The following is a 23,970-nucleotide window of genomic DNA, read 5'->3' as shown; positions in this document are numbered from 1 at the left end:
AAAGTCTTTCCCATGCAATGGATTCATGGTGCTACCTAGCCATGTTAGAGCAACAGAGTTTGCAAATGTTTCTGATGTTCTTAGTAGAATAATTCCAGACCTGCGCTGCATTAATGAGTTGAGCATTTCCCTCCATCTCACTGACTCTCCAAAATCAGTCGCATGTCCTGCAAGTTGAAAATGGCAGCAGCACAGGCTTTGCTGATGTGAAGGAATGCGGGAGGAAAGAGGCTGTTTGAGCCACTAATGGGAGAGGAAGGTTGTTTTGAATAAAAAAAAATCGTTTGTGTTTTTATGAGCCCGGCCTCGGAGCAGTGTTGTGTCTGTGTGCCATCCGAGGTGTGTAATGCCTGTTCCCGCCGAGCAGCGCTGTCCGGTTGCCAGTGGGATGCGGCCCCGTGAGGGTGCTGGGGCTGCGCCCGGACACTCCCGGCCTTTGCCGAGCGGCGTTCGCTGCGGGCAGGGCGAGCTCGGTACTGGGAGCAGCCGCAGCGGGCCGGGACCGGCACCGGGCGGCCTCGGTGTCCCGGCTCTGGCGCTGCCGGCGGCGGCCGCCCGAGGGCAGCACGGCCGCGGGGAAGGGAAGGGGCGGCGGGGCCGGGTCAGCTCCGGGAGCCCTCGGGGGCCGAGCGCCGTCCGGCCGTGCTCCGCTCTGCCATGGCCTCTCCTGTCACGCCTGGGTTTCTCCCTTTTTTTCCTCACAGGGAGGAGTAAAAGTCCTGATTACCGGCCCGTGGCAGGAAGCCAGCAATAATTACAGCTGTCTGTTCGATCAGATCTCAGTGCCTGCATCTTTAATTCAGCCAGGGGTACTGCGCTGCTACTGCCCAGGTAAGGAGCACTGCTCTCCTACAGCGGGTGTTTTCAGAGCCTGTTCATGCCATGTACATGTCCTGACCCACTATGAAAGGCAGTGCGCAGGCATCAAGAAGCTTTTCCTTTTTCTTTGACCTAGACAGTGTGAGAAGACCAATTTGACATCTTGATACATCACAACAGATCACAACAAATACTGTTTAGAATCTCTGAATTAACTTTAAAATAATTATTTGAAGTAATTTAAACTAATGCTAAGCATTCCTTTAGTTTTGAAATAGCAGATTAAAGACTGTTATTTAGGGGTGCACTCACTGCTCTGCTGACTCAGTTTGCCTACATTTTACCCTTTGTCCTTGTTAGAGGACGAGAATATCTCCAGCCCCCCTACAGAGTGTTTCAGTAGTGCTAGCCCTCAGTATGTGGCTTTTAAGTGGATGCAGAATAACTTGGCTTCATTGCTAGGCCTCGGCTTCCCACTGGAAATGCAGTGAGGCTGGTTAATCTTCGGAAACACGCGATTCTGCCTCCTGCCAAAACAACCCATTAGGTGACTCTTGAGCTTAAAACCCCCATGTTTGAAAATACAGATCGGATTTTGGACTCTTCAGTTATCTAGTCCCAAAAATATTGTCGAATGCCCCCTCTATTCACTTGCTCTCAGCCCAGTGAGCACATGGGGATATCCACAGGATAATTCCTCGCCGTGGGTTTCTGCGTGGAGTCCTGTCTTACCACATGCGCTTTCCTTTTAGCTCATGACACTGGGCTCGTGACTTTGCAAGTTGCCTTCAACAATCAGATCATCTCCAATTCTGTGGTGTTTGAATATAAAGCCAGAGCTCTGCCAACCCTGCCTTCCTCCCAGCATGACTGGCTGTCCTTGGACGGTAAGAAGAGTGTGATATTCTTTAAGAAAGCTTACCAAATGTAGGACTGGGAGCAGCTCCTGGAGGAGAGGGGAGAATATGTAGAGGTGCAAGTTTGTGCTGAGGGAAAGGGCTGTGGCAATATTAATTAAAGTGCTCTCACTGAAATTTCTTACTAGTTCTTTCCATGGGAACAAAATGTTGCTGTCTTTGGTGACAAAGGGGTGTTTTCTTTGTCTGAATAGAAAGCTGATAATTTCCCTGAAACAAGGACTACCCAGTCCCTAGCAGGACAGAACCATTTACCCTGGATTTGTCTTTCCTGAGAACTCTAAAACTTGAGCTTGTCTAGAAAACTGTGTATTTATTAAGCAGAAAGTGAGGGGATACTGAGACGTACAAGAGGGACATTCTAAGGAAGTTGGGGTGGTCCCACCTCCAAAGAGTTGCGTGGAGACAGAGCACTGTGGTATTGCAGAGTAAAGAGAGGTTCGTGACATGACTGTAGAGGAACATTTGCGAACAGAAATGGAAATGGCTCTTAATGAGCAAGTACACATAGTCTTATGTTCAGCATCAAAATCGAGTTTGCTTGACTTCAGAGTATTGTAAGAGTCTGCAGGTGTTTTTCATCTGCCATCGAGGCCTCTGCTGCCTGTGGAGTACAGCAGACACTGTTTGATGTGATTGATACTCAGCTGTTAGCAATCTCTCCGGTGTAGCATGCTACATGAGTAGGTTTCAAACCCCTTGTTTGACAGTTCCCTCAGTGCTGATGAATTCAGAGGAGCTGAGAAGGTGGCTGTGAGTGCTGTCTCTGGTGCCCCTGCAGTTTGTCTGGGAGCTCTTGGTTAGCGGGCCAGCTCCCAATTAGAGATTGTTGTGCTGTGGTAATGGTGAAGGGGAGGGGGACTGCAGCAGTGAACAAACTAGGGCATTGCTAACAGGGAGGGGGAAAAAAAAAGTAAGAGGACCACTGCATTGCAGAGGCCCTTCAGGGAATAAGACTGAATAATTATACAAACCATGACTTATTGAAGCCTCTGCCTTGATGCACAATGCTCCAAAGGGAGCAAATTACACTCTTATTTAAAGGACCAGCAACACCTACCCATTTGTTGTTAGAGAACAAATGTTAGCTTAGCTAGCTAAGGTATAAGCTAATGTGAGTTGATTCTATCAATTGAATAAATACGCAAATCCCTGTCTTCTCTGTTTGCTTTAATTTCCCTGCTTAAAATCCTTGCCCTACTGCCTGTTATGTAATCTTGAGGGAAGATTTTCAAGGAATATTTGTAGTCACAAAATATTGACAGAAATTTTAAAATTCTTTGAATTAACTCAGTGGAACACTCTGAGTTCCTTTGCACTGCACTGTTAAAATACAGTTCATGATTCCAGCTGGCAGTGTTAACAGTCATACCTCAGGAATAGCATAGGAAAAGAACAAGCAATTTCCATCTCACCCAAGTTTAAATAAACAATTCTCTTGCACAAATCTCTTTATTTTAAGGTCAAAGACATCCTGTATGTGAACTCTATGTTTTCACTTACATTAAGACAAAAATTGGATTTTTTTGAGCACTGCACAAGTACTGGCCTTTGGGATCAGGGAGCAGTCCTGCAAATGACTGGGAAGTGTTGTGAGACCATCTTCCTCCATGCTGGTGCTTCTAGGACTGTATCGAGCCAAGTACAGGAATGCACAGAGAAGGATTTTGAAGGTGGCAGCATGTCTGGTGCCATCCTCTGAAGGGCTCCTTCCTCTGTCTGTGTCTGCTGTGCCGTGAAGGATAGTGCACCCTGTTCTGGCCTATACACAGACATGCTTGTTTTATTCTGAGTTTTCCTTATTTTACTCCATGGATGAGTTAGATCTTTTACAAATGGGCACTTGACAGCAGCTGCTGATGTTCTTGCATTTTTTTTCTAGTTAATTGGAATAGTGGTGTTCTTTTCAAAGCAAGCCTTCCTCTTCGTAAAGGAAGCACTCCCATGTGATCCTGATCTCCACTCATAAACTTGGCAGCCTTTTCTTTTTTCTGTGTAGAACTGTCAGTTTTCTGAAGCCATCATGTGCTTCTATAGCTATTTGACCTCACTTTTCATTCGTTGTCTGTAGAGAGATTCTTTTAAGAAAGAACAGAAAAGCAAATGAGGCCCCTTATGAACCGAAGGGCAGAGATCTTCTTATGGCAGGTGCATAACATTATAAAAGCATTTCAGTGCAGATTCCCAGTGGAAAGCACGTATGTTTGCCCTCCGCTGAAGTCTTTGCTGCTTTTCATAAAGTGTCTGAAGAGATGGTGTTTCCTTGGTATAGGATGTGATCAGAAATTCCAGGGAAATGGGTATGGGTGCTCTTGGCATTACATTTACGCATCTGCAGGAAAGAGGACAGAACTTAAAAATAGGGGCAGACCATGTGTGTATTGATGAGTCAAGTGTATATGGACAAAGGTGTGACTGGTAATGAATGTAAATGGCACTGATGCAGGAGCACTTGACAGGCAGCCTTTCAGCTACTGCTGGGTTCTCTATTTATGATCTGGCTGACTTTCCCAGCTGGAAAACATAAAAAAGACCGAGGGGAGTTGGTGGCTCACTCATGTTAGCATGACATGGCCATACCTGTGGTATCCAAACTCTCACTTCGGCATGCAGGAGGTGGATGGAATCACACGCACTCACATTATCTGTGACCATACAGTGTGCGTGTGCTACCTGTGGCATTCCACAGTTTGACAGGTTCATGATTTCTGTAAGGTGGTGGTAAGCATGCAAGGTGGTAGATGTTCATCACCAAAAACCATGGCATGTGCCTATTTAGCAGGATGAGATGCCCTGCTTAGCATGCAGATGTGATGAGATGCAAGACAACAGTCATGTAGGAGAGATGTGTTCAGTATCACCGAGGTCTTTAGAAATGTTGTTTTGCAGCCGTAAGAGACTTTTGATAGAAAAAAAGTTCATGTTCATAAACAGTATCACTGTTCTTCACTCATCTTTCCATCTGGGTGGAGGTGACTGGATGTTTAACTTTACATCTTGGATTCTACCATAAAGAAATTATCTATTTGGGTTCTCTTTGGGAAGAGGAATAAATGTTTTGTACTGTGTTACAGGGCTGCCATGCAGCTCACTGAGACATGTGAGCATTGATAGAGGATTATGATACCTTGCTCCTTCCTAGTGACTACACAGTAAACAAGTTTCTAGTCATCCTCCTCTATCCTGACTCCTCTGCAGTATGGAGGCTTTGTCTGTTCTGTATATATTCCTGCTGAGATTTCTTGGGTGGTTTTTTTCCTTTCACATACCATTGTCAAGGACACTATTTCAGGAAGCCAGTCTCCTACTGCTCTGACTGCATTTCCCAGACTGCCCTTTTCCATTTTGGCCGTAATGTGAGCGAATTGATGCGAGGAGCATTCAATTTTCTGTGCTGAGTGTTGTCTTCTGAGCCAGCCTGATTTCATGGTCAGACATCTGATTCCTCTGGGATGTCAGTGTTTGTTCTCAGGCCGATGACTGAACATGCCCTGCTGCCCCGGGGAGTCTGCCGTGGGGCTCGCGGCTCCTCTGTGGATCGTGGGACTGCACATTCTCCGGAATTCTGTGTCAGGTTTTAACGCTCTGCAAATTTGCCTTATTAGAGCAGTTGGTAAAAGTACAAATATTGCGTGTGTAGCGAGGTGAGGAGAAGTGTGCGTACGAGCCTGGCTGCGGGAAGGTGGCCGCAGGTATGTCGCGCCCCGGGCCCGACTCGCTGCCGCAGGCCGTGTTCCCGCACGCTCCGGGCGGCTCCGCGGGCGGCGGGAGCAGCGGGAGCGGCAGAAGCGGAGGGAGCGGAGGGAGCAGCGGGAGCGGCAGAAGCGGAGGGAGCACCGGGCGGGCGCTGCCGCCCGCTGTAAACACGGCGTTGGCCGCCAATGGGGGCCGGTGACGTCAGGGCGGGGCGGGCCCGGCGGCGGGCGCGAGCGGAGCGGGGCAGGGCCCGGCGGCCGCGCCGCGCAGACAATGGGAGGTGGCGGCAGCCGCTGCTCGCCCGCAGCCGCTCCGGGCCGCCGCTGAGCGCGGGGCGGGGAGCCCATCGGACTGGGCTGGCATCTCGCTATGAGGGGAGCGGGGGGCCCCGGCGTGGGCTGAGGGTGGCGGTGGGACCCCGCGCCCCTGCTCCCCGCCCGGGCAGCCCGAGCCCGAGCGCTCCGCGGCGCTGTCTCGGGGCTCCGCCACCCCCGCAAAGTGCCCGGGCGCCCCGGGGCGGGTACCGGCTCTCGGGGACTTGCGGGTGCGAGAGGGTGTCTGGCGCGGCGATGGGCCCGTGGGCGCGCCCGGGGTGACCGGGGCGGCCTCCGACTCCCAGCCCCTGCCTGACGCGCTGCCCGGGACGCCGCTGCCCTCTGGCCGCCGCCCCCGCGGTTCTTGTCGCGGGCTCCGGCGCACGGCGGGGCGGGCGGCAGCCGTGGACCGGCAGCGAGCCGCCCGAGGCTCTGAGGCGGCGCTGGCCCCGGGGCGGGCGCGGGGCGGCGGGCGCGGGGCGAGGAGTGGCCCTGTCCCCGCATGCCGGCCCGTGCCCCCCGGAGTCGGCTGCCGACCCGCGGCTCCAGTTCTCGGGCGGCCGTGCTCGCCGCCATGCCCCCGGCCGCTGAACGGCGCCCGGCATCGTCCTCCGGCGGGGCCGCCCCGAGCCCCGGCCTGAGCCATGCCGGCCAGCGCTAGCCCGCCCGCTGCGGCCGCCGGGGCGCGGGGGGGGCACCGCTGAGACCCGCCGGCGCTGCGGCAGCACGGCGGAGCTCCAGCTGGCTGCGAGGATGCGAAAGACGACAACCAGGTCTGGGGGGAGCCTGCTCTGCCCGCCCCTGCTGAGAGGGCTGCGCCAGATGCTGGCTGGAGCCTCCGCTGATGCCTTGTAGACTCCCAGGTCAGTCCCCTGGTGCCAAGTGTTGTCATATTATTTACCCGGAAGCAGGTAGAGGGACTACAGAGGGGTCTGAGACCCCCAGCTTTTTGCAGGTGGATGTGCAGATGTGACAAGGTACTGCTTCCAGTAAGTATTAGAGGATAAATGTGTCATGCAGTGCTTGTTTGGGTTTAAATCTGCATGCTTCTGTGTTGTCCCTTACTCTGCTGCACTTCCAGTGTAACTGCACGCCTTGCTGCTCGCTGTTCCCCCCCTTTCCTGTGCCCCCAGCTGTGGGACGTGGTCGTGTTTTGTTCTGCTCGCCCTCTCTCGTTGGTCCCCAGCCCCTCCCGGGTGATGTTTTGATGCAGACTCAGAGTTGTGACAGCACTTTAATTGTAGCATCACGTGTGCAGCAGGACAGATTACATGAGTGCCTCCAGCTCACAGCCTTTCGTTCTGGGCAGCTGGTTCGGCGGCGGAGGAGGTCGGTAGCCCAAACCTTGGGGATCTTAGGCATGCTGGAAGCACACACCTACTCTGCACCACGTTATTACAAAACTTGTTTTGCAGCGTGCTTCATCAGAAAGTGGGACTGGGAACAGGACTTCAAGAGACCTGTAGGTCACTCCCAGTTTAGATGTGGTAAATGTGGCTGATGTGAGACTTTCTGAAAGCTTCCAGTGAAGGAGATTGCTCACCTGTTCCAGTGACTCTTGAGGTTGTAGTTTTAATGAGAGAAAACTTGAGTCCGAACTATTACTGTACACATACATACATACCATATATAGTACTGGAAGCACAGATACTGCATAATGTGGCATGAGGTGGTTTTTTCCTGTTTATAGCTCCTTTAGCACGTAGCCCTTGGAGGAGGGAATCTCCAGGAGCTGTGGGTAGTAGCTGTGTGCAGGTGAACAGCAGCACAGCATGTCCTCCTAGGCTGTTGCTCTTTGCATACATCCGTATTGGCACCCATGGGAAAGCCCATTTCTGACCGGAGATGCTGAGGCTGACCTTAGGCAGCCAGCATTTTATACAAGTTACAAAATAGCACATGCGAGTGATGTCTTTAGCAGTGCGCCCTACCTCTAAAATATAGAAGTCCACATGGCATGTCTAAAATCTTCCTTTGTTTGCTGAAATAGCTGTTCCTGGATAGCATTAAAATCTCACCCTCTCTAAGACCTGAGGAAGAGAAGCCTGAAAAATAGGGCAGCAAGTGCTTTATTGAAGAAGTCAACCTGAACCACCCTCCTTCTCTTCTCTAGTAATGGCATGATAAAGAAAAGTAGAAAAGTGCCCTATTTTGAGGGAGCACTGACTGCTGGGGATAATAGAGAGGAACAGAGTAGTCCCAGATGGCATGGGAGGAGTAATAGCAGCATTGGAAGAACTTTGGAAAAAGAGTTGCCAGTAAGAAATCATGCCCTGCTAGGTGGATTAATGGCTTAAAACCGCTGACAATGCTTGTATGTGCAGGATGATATGACTTCATTATTCCTGCCCATGCCCAGTAGTGTTCATCTCTTGTGTGAAAGCACGGACTTTCTTCAGCTACTGCTTCAGGCTCAGAGTGTACGCACAGTGCTTTCCTCATTTTATGCACAGTGCTTTCCTCATTTCATGCCTCGGTAGTTGTGGCATTTCTTGCTAATCAAAAGGCCTGGAAGTGACCTCCCTCATTAGCATAGATACACATTTGTCCTAGAATACAAAGTAAAAATTTTAAGTGCTTTCATTTGCTGGTAGAGATCATGATCTTTAACAACTTGCTGCTGAAGAGACATTCTCGTAAGGTGCACTGAGGATGTTATGGCAGTTTAATTTCAGAAATAGGTGTTCCTGCAACACTGACATCTCAGAAATCAGTACTAAGCCAGATCAAATTGATACTGCGACGTGGAAGGTGTTCAGGGTTTGTACTGTATAGAAAAATTGAGCAAGATATTATAGACCAGTGACAGATGATTTGGAAAACAGGAACAGAGCAGTGGCACTCTGAGCGATGTGTCCTTACACTGCTTCCAACCCCACCCATAGCTTGCCCTGGATGAGAGAATATGGAGAGTCTTGCTTGCTCTGCAAAACAGAAAAATGTCTTTGTGCTGCATGTTATTTTTACAATGCTCAGCTGTCACACTTGTTCAGTTCAGTCTGTGTGGGCTCATGCAGTGAGTGATTTAAACACAAACAGTGCCGGTAAAGAAACGGCACATGATGAGAAGCCAGAGCCCTCAGTGTGGCTTCTTCCTGCTAGAGTATTTAAGCACAGTGCTTGGAACACGTGCAGGTGCAGATCTCACACACCACCGTTAGTTCAGTGGTTAGACTGTGGGGGAATAAGTATATGCTGGGCAGATGCACCCCCCGTGGAATGTGCAGGAAAGCGTGGACTCTCATCCTTTAGTCCTTCCAGTCAGATACTGTCTGTCATTTTGGTTGTGTGGCATGGCAAAAAAACCCCAAACCTCCAGGTAAGAATGTGAAAAAAGAGCAAGTGGTATAGACACTGCTCGCTGCTAAGAAGTGCCAATTTCTTTTTCGTCTGTATTTTCAGCAGTATTTCCCCTGTAATAGTTCTAGCTGCACTGCCGAGTCACAAGTGGCACTTGCTGTTTGAAGCTTGCATGGCAAAGGGACAAAAGATCTTTTGGAATATGTACTTGTCCAGTACAGCAGAGTGCACAGATTAGAAAAGCAGCTCTCCATGCTGATTTCTTAAACTTGGCCTGTCAAGCAAAGGAGGACTTGTCACTCACTGCTGTGCTTTGGTATCCTCTTAGCTCCATGCCCTGGACCATGGTGGTGGTTTGGGTACCACACAAAGGAAGTGCAGGAACTGATGCTTGATGAACATGTGCTGAGCTGTGCCCACCTGTTGGGGACACTGCATGCATGTCAAAACCAGAAATTCTGGAGTCTTTGGAAGAGGCCTTTGGATTAGACGATGGGGAGGGCCGTGCAGAGGAGTGGGTTGTCATGGGGGGTGTAGGTGAAGCATTTGCAAGTGCTGTGTTTTAGTTCCCCTTTTAATAGAGGGTCTGTGCAGTCAGGAGCTGTTATCAGGCTGCACAAGGCATGTGCTTCTGCAACCCCTAGTGAAAACTTGTGTCATGTAAGTGGCTGGCATCTGTTTAGATTCTTACTGAGGAAATTCAGTGTTTATTGGAGGACACCAAGGGAGAAAATGGAGGTGTGACTTCCAGAATCTAGGAGCCCAAACTAACTACTTTGCTCACTGCATTTTCCATTCACCATGCCTGCCGTGGGGGCTCATCAAGCTGTTGGTACAGGTCTGCTTTCAATTCATCGTGAAGGGATCTGGGCTAAGAAAACAGTACTGGATTAAATGATCTCTGCTAAGAAAACTTGGTAATGTGAAACAATATCCAGGTTGTCTGGGCATAACAGTGCAAGCATACATGCTGTAGCTCTGTAAGATGCTAACTGATGTAAGCAACCACGTAGCCTTAGAGGATTTGTACCAGAATAGTTTTGATTCTCTAGAAATGTTTAGTGCATAACCTGCTGTCATTACTGCAATCAGTAGTAAGCTCTCTCACAGTACAAATGAAAATGAAGCTTGTTCTGCACTTAAAAGATGATTCATGTTTTAGGGAAATGAGTACAAGACTCAAACCAATTTCTTAGTACTGGTCAAAATCTGACCAAGCAGCTCTTTGTGGTCCCTCCCTGCTGGGACAGTTCAGCTCCCTGCAGGCTGCCACCACCTCACCCTCTTATGCTAGGGAATGATGATGAGAAGTAATTTTGGTGTTACATTGTTATTGTTAAATTTGAAGAGGAATAATTTCCAGAAAAGATACAATGTTCAGAGTGTTTTCTGTGAAATTGTGAGGTGTCTTGGAGATAGAGAAATGTGATTATTTGCATCACCTTTGGTGGAGGAAGCCTTTAAGAACGGCTTCAGAAATGCTCTCTGTAGTTTCCTAAAGAATACTGTAATATTTCTTAGATTGATATGTAATGGAAAAACTCAGTATCTAATTTTTTTGGCTCACAAGAAAAAATATTAAATTCTATTATCAGAAGCAGAGTCCTTGGGAAAATAGCATATATATATGTATATGTAAATATGTGAATATGTTTGTATCGTGCATCTTTGTTGCCTTTGGACAGAGTGAGGGTGCTTCCAATGTGAGACATCTCCTTGTGCTGGGGCTGTCTAGATTTCCTGTAAAATATAACAGGAGAAAAGCTTATTTGGGCAGTGATTTGTATGTTGTTGAGCTGTTGTCTTCAGTGCACTGCAAGAGAGGTTCTTGTCATGAGATCTTATGTTGGCTTAAAAGACAAGGATGTGGAAACTGTGTTCCTGTAACTTCAGTGCCCGCTAAGCAAGTGGCCCTGCACAAACCCCTGAAATGAGCAAGACAGAAAAGATTGTGACTAGCAAAATGAGAAATAATACAGGATAAAGGGTCTTGAACTTCTCGAAGTGATACCTTTAACATTCAGTCCTATGGCTCTTATAGCCCACCTCTAAGTTATTGCAAAGTACATCTGTTGGCTCATTAGCAGTGTGTGAACTGTGCTAGCCATGGTTCAGATGCTGCTAATCCAGTGTGTGCCCAGGGCTAGGTGATGGAGAGGAGCCTTTCACCTCATCGCTGAGTCCAAGGGGATTCTTGAGGGAAGGTGTCCTGTCTCTTGGCTGTTCCTGTGTGCTTTAAAGTGTCCTTGTTTTCTTTCGTTAAGGGTGTACCAACTCTTGCAGCATAGCTACTTGCTGTGTACCTTTTCCCATTCTCTCTCTCTCTCTCCCCTCCCCTTTTATTTTTTTTTTGATAGACCAATGCAGTGCACGCACTTCAGGTGACCAGTCCCTTGAAAACACCATACATAAATAATTTTGAAATTGCCATCAGTTGTGGCTTTGTTCTAGCTGCTTAGGCCACAGTGTTGATCACCTGAAAAAAGGGGAGCACAGAAATACCGTCCCTGCACTGCCACCCCACTTACCTCATTTGCTGCCAGGAGCTTTCTGATTTGAGGGTGTGCCCTGAGCTGGGTAAGTGCTGGCAGTCTCTGCTACACACTGAGAGGGCTCCGACTCCCTCCACACTGTGCTGGCACTCCAGAATGTTTGTTTCCACTTCTCATTTTACTAATTTCTAACCTGCCTGATTAGGTCAGAATCAGGTAGTCCTGCCCTAAATACTTTCCAGGAGCACTACCAGGTGTCTCAGTAGGAATACCAGATGCTGTTTGAAATTCTATTTCCCAAGAAAAGTTCCCTGCTTTTATTTCTTTGGTTAAGTGTTTCCATCTGGGGACAGTGCTGGTGACAGACATACCTTTGGTAACTTCATTCTTCTGACAATAACTTACAGGAAGTTCTCAGGATCTTTAGCTTGGAATCAGGAAAAGTGGAGGCTTCATTACAGGTCATGGAGCCCAGAGAGAAGAATCTGGAAAATAGACACAAACGTAGGGCCCTCTAGTTCTGTTTCACGGTGGTTTCAGCTTGGAAAAAAAAAAGGGGGGGTGGGAGGGAAATACTAATCTGCACAGTGTGCTTCTACATCTTGCTGGAAAAAGTTTTTCCTTCTGTTTCCAGGCGTACAAAATAATTGTTCTCTCTTGACCTCTAAATGAGTAAGAGCAAATCCACAGAATCTTGCAGCCCTGGGCTTGCTGATCTGTAACACTGATTCAAGCCAAATTTCTTCTTGTAAAAAGATTCTGCTTTTGTCTGTATGAGGTTGAAGGCTCAGATGTGATACCCAGCATGTATTGCCACTCTCAGCTCTAATAAAATGCAAGTACTGGTACCCAGCTAGAGAGAGTGGCATTACCTGTGCAGAAAGGAGCCCTGCGCGGCAAACCTGGCCACTTTCCCAGGTGCCTGAGCTGTCACAGCTGTGTTTGCACAGGCCTGCAGCGAGAGGGGAGGGCTCATTGAGGCCAGGTCTGTACCAGTCTCTGCAGCGGACGTGCTTCGCCTGGCAATGGGGAGGGAGGAGACAGCGGCGTGGACTGCACTGCAGCACACTGCAGCACTCCTGGAACAAAGATTTGCTGGGCAAACAGGACTTGTGTTGCTGCCGTGTGCTGACCACAGCTCAGGGGAAGAGGGCCCTGAGACTGCATCAGCACAATGGGTATTTCCTCATGTAACTGTCAGGCCTTTCCCAGAGGCTTTGCAATTCATGCAACAACTGAAGGATTAATAAGGCACTAATTATAAGTGGTTTGGACTAGTGAGTGCACCTCTGACAGGAGGTGTCGGCCACAGTCCTTTGTCCCTGGCTCTTGAGCAGCCAGGGTGGGGTGCTGAAGCTGGCCAGAAGGGAGTGGAGCTCTTATTTGCTGTCAAACCACAACAGCCTCTGGGTGAGAAGGGGACATCTCCAGCCAGTGGACCCGAGCTGTCTCATACCAATGGTTGGCAATATAGTCCTTAGTGCAGTATAGCAGAGATCCACGTCTCCAATACCTGTTAGCGAGAGTTGTGCCTTGGAGTATAGCATACAAGTACTCCTGCAACCTTCCAGGAGGACTCTGTGTAACCAGGTCACTTGGAGAAGACTTACTTTTTTAAAACTTGATCAAAGCTTGTCCATTTTGGTGCACATATTCCTTTTGCTGTCATGTGGGCTTTGTTCTGGGGTTGTCAGTGTTCTGTACCACCACACCATCTCCATGGATGCATGAAGCCAAACAGGATGAGGGCTGTCTTTTCCCCCCAGTTTACTACATATGCCATTAGCATGATAGCAAGATTCATTAAATGTTCCCTATCCACAAAACAATCCTGCTCAGCTTCATGAGCTGCATGAAGCTTATCCCTTATGGGTCACAGGACAGAAGGAGCTCCCTGTGTCTGCAGCCACTCCCTCTGCACTGACTGGCCCTAACCACAGAATCATTGCCTCAATGGATCTCTACAGCATCAGGTCTGGCAGTGATCTGTTAACCTGTCTGAATCTCCCTGCTTCACCATTCAAGCATTGGTAGTTGTAGGATAGTGTTACAGCACAGGGAGAAGAAAATCAGTAGCATAGCCCTGAGACTTCTGCAGGGACCAGAGGGCTCCAGAGTTGCACTGCTTTCCAGAATGGTGTTACGGGACTGTCCATGCCTGTATGCTGATTTCTGGTAGTTCTGTTTCTGACACTTGGCTGAAGCTGTTGTCCAAGAAAGGGAGCCTGCCAGGGAAGGAGCAAGTGCCCTGTTAAAGGCTCCTTTTCCTAAGCACAGAAGGAAGCAGAAGAGTCTTTTTCCTCCAGGTACCACTATTGCATGATTCCAGGAGGCAAGCCAAGCTGAATTCAGGACTCTTGTAAAGTAGGGGGATGACTCTTAAATGGCAGATATGATCCTACTGATGCTCTCTGAATGGGTATATTTGCTTAGAGTTTATTTGTGTTTTCAAAGACCCTGCATTACCCCTGTCCATTATTGTGTGGATACAGCTGGACTCACAGGGAAAGGGATCTGTCTTTTGCCTGTGTTTTTCATTTTTCTGTCTGTTTTCTGTATGGAAGTTCCCTGGAATTGCAGTCAAAGGGTTGCTGCAGGAACTTGAAGAGCTAGGATGCTGCAGGGCAAGTGTGTGTGTGGATTGCCAAGCAGAGCAGATCTCCTCTGTGACTTCCAGGATAGCTGTTTGTGGCTTCCTGCAGTTGCCTGTCAAAGCCTGAGCTTGGTTTCCGTGGAAAAATCCTTATTCTGGCTTTCTCCCACTTAGATAACCAGTTCAGGATGTCAATATTGGAACGACTTGAGCAGATGGAGAGGAGAATGGCTGAAATGACAGGCTCCCAGCAGCACAAGCAAGGAGTAGGAGGCGGGAGTAATGGGAGTGGGAACGGTGGAACACAGGTCCAGGTATGAACCCCGCTGTGTCCAGAAATGACAGCTTTATGCTTTCTTACCAAAGTTTGTTTTTTTGGGGGGAGGGGTTTGGAAAGGATTATGGTTTGTCCTAAATAATAAATCTGGTTTGTGGATGTCTAACAGCAATTGGTTTTCAGTTGCACTGGCCATTGTCTCAGTACTCGTAGAGGCAGAAGGCTGCCTACTTGAGGCAGGGTGCAGCTCCTCTCCATGGCTAAATTGGGATATGTGTGGTGTTTCAGTGCGTTTCTGGGACTGGGACCCTGGGCAGCTGCTTTGAGAGCCGCGTGGTGGTGGTGTGTGAGAAGATGATGAGTCGTGCTTGCTGGGCAAAGTCCAAACACTTGATCCATTCAAAGACTTTCCGAGGAATGACACTGCTCCACCTAGCCGCTGCCCAGGGCTATGCTACACTGATCCAGACCCTCATCAAATGGCGGTAAGACCCAGTCCATTGGACTCTGGGGTTTCAGTACAGGCATGGCAGAAGCATACATAAACTGTGCTCAGTCCACATTTCTGGTTGTCCTGTACAAACAGTCAAGTCCCTGAACTTGTTCCCATCCCCTGATCTGACAGGACCTGTCTCTTGAGAGAGCGAGTCCAATCACTGGATGTATCATGCTCTTCAAGTCTCTGGTGGGGGCACTGTCTGAAGTAAATACATGTGTTGTGGGCATGTGCGTGGCCACTTCTTTGTGGTGTGGTGCATTGGGTAAAGCTGTGCTTAGGCTATGATCCTGACATGGCTACAGAGCACCATTTGTTCTGTTGTTTCCCCTGCAGCACTAAACATGCAGACAGCATCGATCTGGAGCTGGAAGTTGACCCTTTGAATGTGGATCATTTCTCCTGCACTCCTCTGGTAAGAGCAGAGCCTGAAACTTCTGAAAGAGTCTGAGGACCCTCTGGAGTTCTTTCTGATGTGTTATTTTCCTAATGTGTTTCATTCTCTGGAGAGTAGATGTTTTCTTGTATCCCTGCTCTGTACACGGTAAGACATGGTACTGTCAGCTTCCTGGCATTTTGTTTTGAGAGAGCACACAGAACAAAACCTTGTCATTGAGTAACATGAGGAAAGGGGACAGACAAGTGGTTCTGGTGTGTGTTTTACACAATATCTAGTCTCCACTATCGTGCTAGAAAAAGAACTCTGCACGACTTCTTTCACGTTGTTTTCTGTGACTGTAGAGGTTGTAAAGTCATTACAATATCTTGGTCATTGGAATCATGAAATCATGACTGAGAACTTAGACAAGTAAAAAGCCAAAGCAGGTGGAACCAGAATTTCCAGTTTACAACAGCAGAGTATTGATTTTATTTTTCTCAACCTTTGGTCCTGTCTGCATGTTTCTGACCTCAGAGATTCCTTTGTGTATGAGGCTGTTCTGTCTCTGCAGTGACGCCAATGTCACAAAAAAAACCCCCAAATCAACCCAAAATTTATTGCTAAATAAAAAACTGTCACTCTGTCAGCTTTATTTGGCAGATGGAGGTTTCTCTGTTGTAGGAGAGAATAGCATGTATTTGGTCCTCTGTAATGGCCTTTTGTTGAGATGGGACAGTTATAAAAGTCATTTGCTGGCTTCAAGCATGTCATGGTTATGTTTATCGGAGTCATTTTTCTATGAGCTGGGGACCAGACTCCACTGTATTATCAAGAAAGGAAGGAGAAGGCAGGTTGCCCAATGGGTCAATTATCTTTTCTTCTTTAGATGTGGGCATGTGCCCTGGGCCACATGGATGCAGCTGTTGTGCTGTACAAGTGGGACCGCCGAGCCATCTCTATTCCTGACTCCCTTGGGAGACTGCCACTGGCCATTGCTCGTTCTCGGGGCCATGTAAAGTTGGCAGAGTGCTTGGAGCAGCTACAGCGAGATGAACAAACTCAGCTTGGGCAAAACCCCAGGATTCAGTGCCCCTCAAGCACAGACTCCAACACAGAGAACTGGGTGTCCCAGTGGCACAGTGAGCTTGTTGCCTCTCAGGAGCCTCAGAAGGGAGTCACAGTGATTTCCAGTACAAACACAGGTAAAACAAACTGGAGGGCGTGCACTGTTTTGCTGTCATTTGACATGTGAAAACATGGGAGCAAGGAGGTCACCTGAGCAGTGGATGCCACCTGTAGCCCTGGTGTCCATGCTTAATTCTTTTCTTGTGCTCTATACACTTGCATAAGCATCAGGAAGAGGAGCGAATGCCTGCTTTGGAAAGAGACGTGTATCTTAGGGAGTGGTTGAGGCATTATCCTCCCTGGTGGTTGTTACTCCCTTTGCACATCCTCTTGGGTGTCATGGATCATGGCACAAACTTCACCCTGCAGCTCTGAGGCAGAAACTGTTCATTTTCCTATAGTGATCATGGGTTGCATGTTTAGTTTTAATTATCGATCTGTTTGTTTCCAGAGCTGAGACGGCCAAGATCAGAACCTTCCAGTTATTACAGTAGTGAGACTCAGAAAGATTACCCTGCACCCAAAAAGCATAAGCTGAGCCCTGAATATTTTCAAGCCCGGCAAGAGAAGCTGCTTTCCACTGCACTGAGCCTGGAGCAGCCAAGCATTAGGAAGCAGAACTCCAGCTCCAAGCAATCCTCCACTGAGACAATCAGCCCCAGTGAACGGATGAGGGACTATGGCCGGGAGCTCTCCCAGCACATCCCAGAAGTTACTGGGTACCGGGGCTCTGGCAGCCAAGCAGGCATCAAATGGAACCCAAAAGACATTTATATCGGTGTGTCTGCAGTGCAGGTGGCAGGGAACCAGAAGGGGACTGCCCTGGGGAAGGATGCTGTAGCCCATCGGCTACGCCAGCGGGAGCAGATGAATGTGCTGATGATGGCCGACAGGGAGATGGTGGATGCAGAGCTCTTGTCCTACAGAGACAACGCAGGGGATGAGGACTGCTTACACCACATGGATGAACTGCAGGTAAACATATGCATAGCACCAAGATCAGTGGTCTCGGAGAACACGGTGGCTTCGCAGAGGAGCCTGGCTGTGAGAAGCTCCTGTGGAGGCTTCTAGAGACTCTAAATTATACTTTGAGAAAGGATGTTGTTGCCGGTGTATTTTGGTTCTAAAAAAATCTCCGGAGCAGTTAATTAGGGGTGAGATAAGAAAGGGTTTATTTGCCAAGGCAATAGGTGTTATAGACGCGCACCGGCCGTGCCCGAGAGGTTACATTTTATAACATTATCCATCCAATCCCAGATGTGTCCACCCTTTGGCCCTTCCTCTGGACCGCCCCGGGCCCTCCCCCTGAGAATTGGGTCTGGGGTCTTTTTGGGACCACCTACTTCATCATCTTCAGCTTCATCAGAGTACAAAGGGTATATTGTCACCTAGTTTTTGACCGTACTCTGTGGTTTAGGCCCTGATACGCTGTTCTCCAAACAGTCTAGGCCTTTACCTTGACAAAAGACTAAACACTGCTACTGGATTCAGGGGTAGGTTGATATAGAAGGCATAGAATGGGGTAAAAGGGTTAGGGAATGTGTAAACAAGGGAAAGGAACAAGGGACAGAGGGGTTTCTGCTTTTAAAACCTTCCTATAAAATTTACAAGTCTTAAATAAAAAAAAACATTAGGGGCTTAAGGCATCAATGTGGTCACACAGACAATGTATACTTTCTTCCAATTTCAATCTGGACACAAAGGCTAATGGTTAGCATTTAGGATCATGCACTAGCATAAACTTCAACATCGTACAGAATGCACAAAATTGTTTGCAATTGTGCAAGGAAAAAGGAAAAAAGCAGAACCTCCTGCTCACAGCAGTACATGAGACTGAGGTGGCCCCATAGTCCTTTGGGAACTGAGCAGCAGTCCCTACAAAGACAGGAAGATCTGAGAGGGGTAGTGCTGTGGTTGCAGATGAAGCCACTGCACTTTAGAGGGCAAGGAGGTAACAGTGGAGAAGGGGAAAGACAATGGGTTTGAGGAAGGGAGAATCACACTGGGTATGGAATAGAGGAAGTAAACGTACAAGAGGCAGGGGAGATACACAAGAAGTAGTCACTGGGAGAAAGATACCCTGGTTGTCTGAGCAAAAAGACTAATGGGAGCACAGCCTTACCTGTGCTGCCTTAGCATCTCTGAATGTTCTCCTCTGGCTGGTGTAACACAAATGAAGCATGTCACTGCAAAACAAGAACCGTTCTCTGTTCTCGGTATTAAGAATTCCGTGAACCTCGGTGGGCTGAAGGATATAATTTAGAAGGATTCCTGACAGTGTGTTGTCCCAAGGTTTGTAAATTCTCTTGATGTGCCTTTATTGTCGTGTTGTGCTGTACCACACATCTCAGCAAAAGAGTGGCGAGATCACTTTTCCTTTGGAAACAAGATACCAGTGACAGCTGTCAGTAGCACAGAGTAAGGACCCAGAGACATTAACCTTTCACCAGATCTCTTGTGGGCTCCCTAAAAAGAAAAAAAAAGGAGTCTGGGGAATATGAAACCCTGCAGTGCTTTGTCTGAAGAGACAGAAACCCAAGTGAGCACTGATTAATGAATTTCTCCTCAGTGCTGAGACAGACTGTAGACTCCAGCTTCCACAGGTTTGGGGAAGATGGGGCATTCTGTCTAAAGCTGAGCTGTAACATGGAAGCACAAGGCACCTTCTACCAGGCAGCAAAAGTTTGCTCTCCTTTCCCCCTTGACAGGTGAACATGATGACACTTGCAGAGCACATTATTGAAGCTACACCTGACAGGATCAAGCGGGAGAATTTTGTGCCAATGGAATCACTGCTGGTGGAGAGAACAGACAGTGCTGCCATGAGCACCACCATGAGCTGGCTGGCCAGTTACCTTGCTGATGTCGATCACTTGCCGAGTGCTGCACAGATCAGGTCAGCGAGAGCTGTGAGGTTGCTCTGGGTTTTGGCATGCCGTGAATGCTGAGCAGTGTGTACTGACTCTTCAGCCTGCAGATGCCAGTTCTCACCGAGACTCAGTGCTGGTCTTCCAAGTCCAGTCACACTCTTGTGCTCAGACAACACAGCTACAAATTCATGGAATGAGGGGTTCACTCCAGTGCCACGTCTGTGCAGTGCAGTGTAATACAGGCAGGCTCAGGGGTGTGGGGTGTTGCTTGGAGAGAGGGAGGGGAGCATGAACTTCTGTCTTGAACTCAGAAATGTTGTTGTCCTTATCTGTGATAGCAGCCCGGATGCTTTATAAGCCAGTAATTCCCACTGTGATTGGTATTACAGAAGTCTGTATTGTGAACCCCTGACCCCTTCTTCGAACACCAGCTTGAGCCCTGCAGGCTCACCAATCAGTGAAATAGCTTTTGAGAAACCCAGCCTTCCCTCGGCAGCAGACTGGTCCGAATTTCTGAGTGCGTCCACCAGCGAGAAGGTAGAAAATGAGTTTGCACAGTTAACTCTGTCTGATCATGAGCAGAGAGAACTTTATGAAGCTGCCAAACTCGTCCAGACAGTGTTCAGGAAATACAAGGTATGTGGCCCAAACGTCCAGTGTCTTCCTTGTTAGGTGTGAGAAAGTAATAATTGTTACAAAACAAAATGTGGGTAATACCCATTCCTGGGACAAAAATACCATTTCTGTCATAACCTTTTTGATGCTTCTGGCATTTGCTTGTTTGCTCAGCAAATACTGTCCTGGGGAGAGCATGCCATGCCATGGCACACCCGCTGTGCCGGAGCAGGGCTCACAAAGCATATCCTCAAAAGGTACCCCAGAGGTTCTGGGTAATCACCTTTTTGGTGTAAAGATGCATTTTGAGGGTTTGTTCCTTACGTGAGTTGACAGTAGAGACATTTGCAGGAAATGCCTAGGCCTGAGTCAGACCAGGTAGCACTCATAGGAGAGGTTTGCCCTGCAAGCAACTGAGAACCACGTCTGTCCTGGGTTTTGATGCGCTCTGAGTACTTACTGCTCCCTTCCTTCTCCACACAGGGTCGTCCTCTCCGGGAACAGCAGGAGGTGGCTGCTGCTGTTATTCAGCGTTGCTACCGAAAGTACAAACAGGTAATCAAGGAAGTGAAATTATATGAAGCACATGTAAGTGCCATGAACACAGCCCTTTGTAATGGAAATTATCCCACTGTTCCTCTGGTATGCTTTTCAGCATGCAATAGTGAAATCCCCTGCTCAGGCAAACTTGAAAAGGGAAGAAAATTCATGTTCTGCATCTTAATTTTGGAGGGAATCCTTGAAATTATTTTGTTTGTGATAATGCCTGCATTTTTGCTATGAGATGGAGGGCAATGATGTATTATTCCCTACTGGGCTTTATGCATGCTACAGCCTGAGGAGACTATTCTCTGACTAGTTGCTTGCCAAATTTCATTGTGAAATTGAAGTTGGTTTTGCCTTTGATAAAGGCAAAGATGGAAAACAGGTTGTTTTATTTTGCACATACTAAACTTTTAAACTATGGGAAATCATGTGTCATAGCTAAATGCAAGTTTTTCCAGGATTGAGACTGTTCTCCAGACACTAGTTGGAGATATGTTTTCAGGCTGAGTTCTCAACCCCAGAAAAAGAAGATGCTTTTCCTTTTTGGTTTTTGGTTGGGTTTTTTTAGTTGTTGTTTGTGGGGACAAGAGCCCACATTCCGCTTTGCCCTTTACCCTGCCAGACACCATCTGTTTGATGCTTGGCAGCATGTTACATAAAGTGAGAGGCGAGATGCCTGTGCTCTTTTACAACCTCATAAAAGTATTTATTTGGGAAGTCTTTTTAGTGTTAGGTGACTGCATCATAATTCACATCCAACCCATCACTTGGCTTTATTCTGGAGTGATGTTTCCTGTAATAGGGAAGCTTAATTCCTTTCAAAAACTGCTTGACAAACTGCTTTGTCTTGGATCCTGGAATCGCTTCTTTTTGAAAGAAGATTGTTTGGGGTTTTTTGTTTTGTTTTCTTCATACTTTATTTGCAGAACTAACATTAACTATGTATTTTTCTGTTTCTCCCCAAGCTTACTTGGATAGCCTTGAAGGTAATAAATACAAATACAAACAGTATCTTGGAAACAATTCCCCGTGGGTCACTAACTTTCACATTCAGTATAAACCAGGAGAACCTGGCATTTGGAGAAATGTTTTAATAGTATCCACTAATAAATGCCTGTGGTTGAGAAATCACTGACAAACCAGACCTTGTAGGAGATGTGTAGGGACTTCTGTGCCACAGCATATCAACTCCCATGAGCAGTGATGGGCTGAGGTCAGGGAGGGGTTTGCAGCCAGTTTCCTGAGGACAGGCTTTCCTTTGCTGCTTCTGATCAGCCATCACTTGGCGACCTTTGCCTTGGCATTCGGGGAGCAGAGAACATTTAACCCACCCATGCAGCTTGTCCTCCGTGTTCTGCTTGCCTGCCGAAGTATGTTGCCCATTCATCTTTGAAATACCTGTGTCCTGAATTCCTAAGACCAACATCTCAGTATGTAGCTACTCATGCTGGAGGCACAGCTGTTGATGCCAGTCTTAAATTGTTCCCAGTCAATAATTTTCTGCTGTAAAGATGAGTTTCCCAGCTGTGCAACATCTTGCTCTCATCAGATTCTAGAATCAACTGAGCTTTTCTCAGGACTACCTGGAGGCAAGGCATGCTTCTCCTGGAGAGCATGTGTCCTTGGAGTAATGTTCCATCCACAGCTTCCTCCAGTTTTGTATCAGGCTGTTCTGTCAGCACAAGTGAGTTGAACTCTCTGGGACACTGGGTTTGCTGAGGCTTTCCCCTTCACAGATCTCCACTGATCCTCTTCCCACCATAGGGAACAAGAGGAGGAGAGGGGGCAGCTAATCAGCTAAGCAGATCTTAAAGCCGAATGCAAACATATTGGGATCTGGTCTATCCAGTGACTGCTGATTTCTCTTTCACATGCCTTATTCCTCTGCTTTGTTACTGCACAGCAGAGATCAGCACAGGCTTGTGACTAGATTGGAACAGTCACAGTTCGCATCACGGGTTTGTGTTTGAACCCTTCTGTTCAGGGGTTTGTAACTCAGCCACAGAAGTCCCATGTAGGCTAAAAATTGGAAGGAAAACCATGACCAACCCATGAGTGGACTTCTTTAAAACAGCAAATTTAAAACCACAATCTGATCCATTTTGTTAAAAATGTTAAAAAGAAAAGAAGGGGAAAAAAAACCAATAGAAATTAATAATGACAAAATATAACTGCTCCTTATGACTGCTTCAATTCCAAAAAGTGAAATTTGGTAAATGGTGGCCTGTGATGATATTGAGGGGTTTTTTTTTGCTTTGGAGTGGTGTTGGAAGGGTTGTTTGTTTGCTTTTTGGGGTTTTTGTCCCAACAGATAAAAAAATATTGAGATGTGTTAAGACATTACCCTGTACTGGATAGTAGCTGCTATTTCTGTCTCATGTGTCTGATGAAGTGAGCAGAAGTCAAAGCTGATAAAATATCCAGGAACAACAGACACATACGTTTTGAAAGTATTAAAACTTATCAGATAAGATCAGCAAACACTGAAAGCCTCTGTTACAGTGTTAGTTCAGTGGTATGAGTGCAACTTCTATACATTATTCTACATCTCCATCTTAAAAAGGACTTAAAAATATGCATGAATGCATACGGTTTCTGTTCAGCCGTCATCTCCTTGCATGCTGTGAAAGGAAGAGGATGTAGAATAAAGAAGATTTTCTTTTTAAGAGTTTGCGCCTGCTTTATTTGGACTCACAGGCCTAGAAATATTACAGTGCTAAGTGGAATTTGGGATGTCTGTGGCTGCTCATGCAAATTTGTGAGTTCAGTGGATGCTTGTTACGGATTTCTAATGAGATTTAGTTTTGCCTGTGACTTAGGCTCAGTATTAGACTTGCCGTAATTAGCTGTTGTGGGTTTGGGGGTTTGTTTGGGTTGTTTGGTTTTTTTTAAGTTAGAATTACTCCATTTGAAATGCTTGGATTTAAATGGATATACGAGCAATCAAAACTTTTGCAGTATTGTGCTGTTGCAGAGAAACAGAAAATGAGCTGTTGAAAAGTGAATTGTCCTAGAAACATGGAATACACTTATAAACAGCAAATTTGGTTCTTACAAAAGCAATTTGTTTAAAAGATATTTTAAAATGAAGAAACAAAAAAGTATATTTTGGTCTTAGTTAATTTGTTAGCGTTTTGGAATAGTCACTCAAACTGCTTTATCCTTGCAGTCACTTAATTGGGCATCTTTTGCTGCTGTTGTTATGAGCTTTTACAACAAGGGCTGCCTAGAACCAAGCATCCCGTGCTCTGCAGTGCCATTCCTGTATGCAAGGGAAAAGCAATTCCCCTGAGTGCAATCAGTGCTCTAATACAGACCTGCTGCATTTCAAACACAGCTCAGCTCCACTTGTTCCAAAGTTGTTCATAAGTGCACTTGGATCTGGTCATTAGCATGGACATGTAAAGCCTCTGCTAGCAAGATATTAAATGACACCTCAGAGAGCTGGAGCCCCTCTGCTCTAGAGACAAGCTGAGAGAGTTGGGGCTGGTCAGCCTGGAGAAGAGAAGGCTCCAGGGAGACCTCACTGTG

General features: G+C 47.4%; 1 protein-coding gene across 11 annotated transcripts in view; it reads left to right on the top strand.

Annotated features, from left to right (window-relative positions):
- CAMTA1 (calmodulin binding transcription activator 1) overlaps window positions 1–23,970 on the top strand; it is a 223,696-nt gene that overhangs the window by 182,503 nt on the left and 17,223 nt on the right. For 6 of the 11 annotated variants that reach the window (XM_051786362.1, XM_051786358.1, XM_051786359.1 and 3 more), the window contains 11 exons: window positions 705–831; window positions 1,572–1,706; window positions 14,306–14,445; window positions 14,697–14,893; window positions 15,241–15,319; window positions 16,170–16,485; window positions 16,860–17,383; window positions 19,117–19,304; window positions 19,668–19,914; window positions 20,377–20,448; window positions 21,405–21,425. In XM_051786362.1, the coding sequence (XP_051642322.1) occupies window positions 705–831; window positions 1,572–1,706; window positions 14,306–14,445; window positions 14,697–14,893; window positions 15,241–15,319; window positions 16,170–16,485; window positions 16,860–17,383; window positions 19,117–19,304; window positions 19,668–19,914; window positions 20,377–20,448; window positions 21,405–21,425 (2,046 nt within the window). The other 5 variants (XM_051786361.1, XM_051786360.1, XM_051786366.1 and 2 more) reach the window with 4 other exon arrangements.

Source organism: Manacus candei, unplaced genomic scaffold, assembly GCF_025592945.1.
Source record: "Manacus candei isolate 608988 ecotype Guabito, Panama unplaced genomic scaffold, ASM2559294v1 h1tg000022l, whole genome shotgun sequence".
Lineage (NCBI taxonomy): Eukaryota > Metazoa > Chordata > Aves > Passeriformes > Pipridae > Manacus > Manacus candei.
Note: the sequence above shows the minus strand (reverse complement) of the source record. Positions and strands in the feature narration are given on the sequence as shown.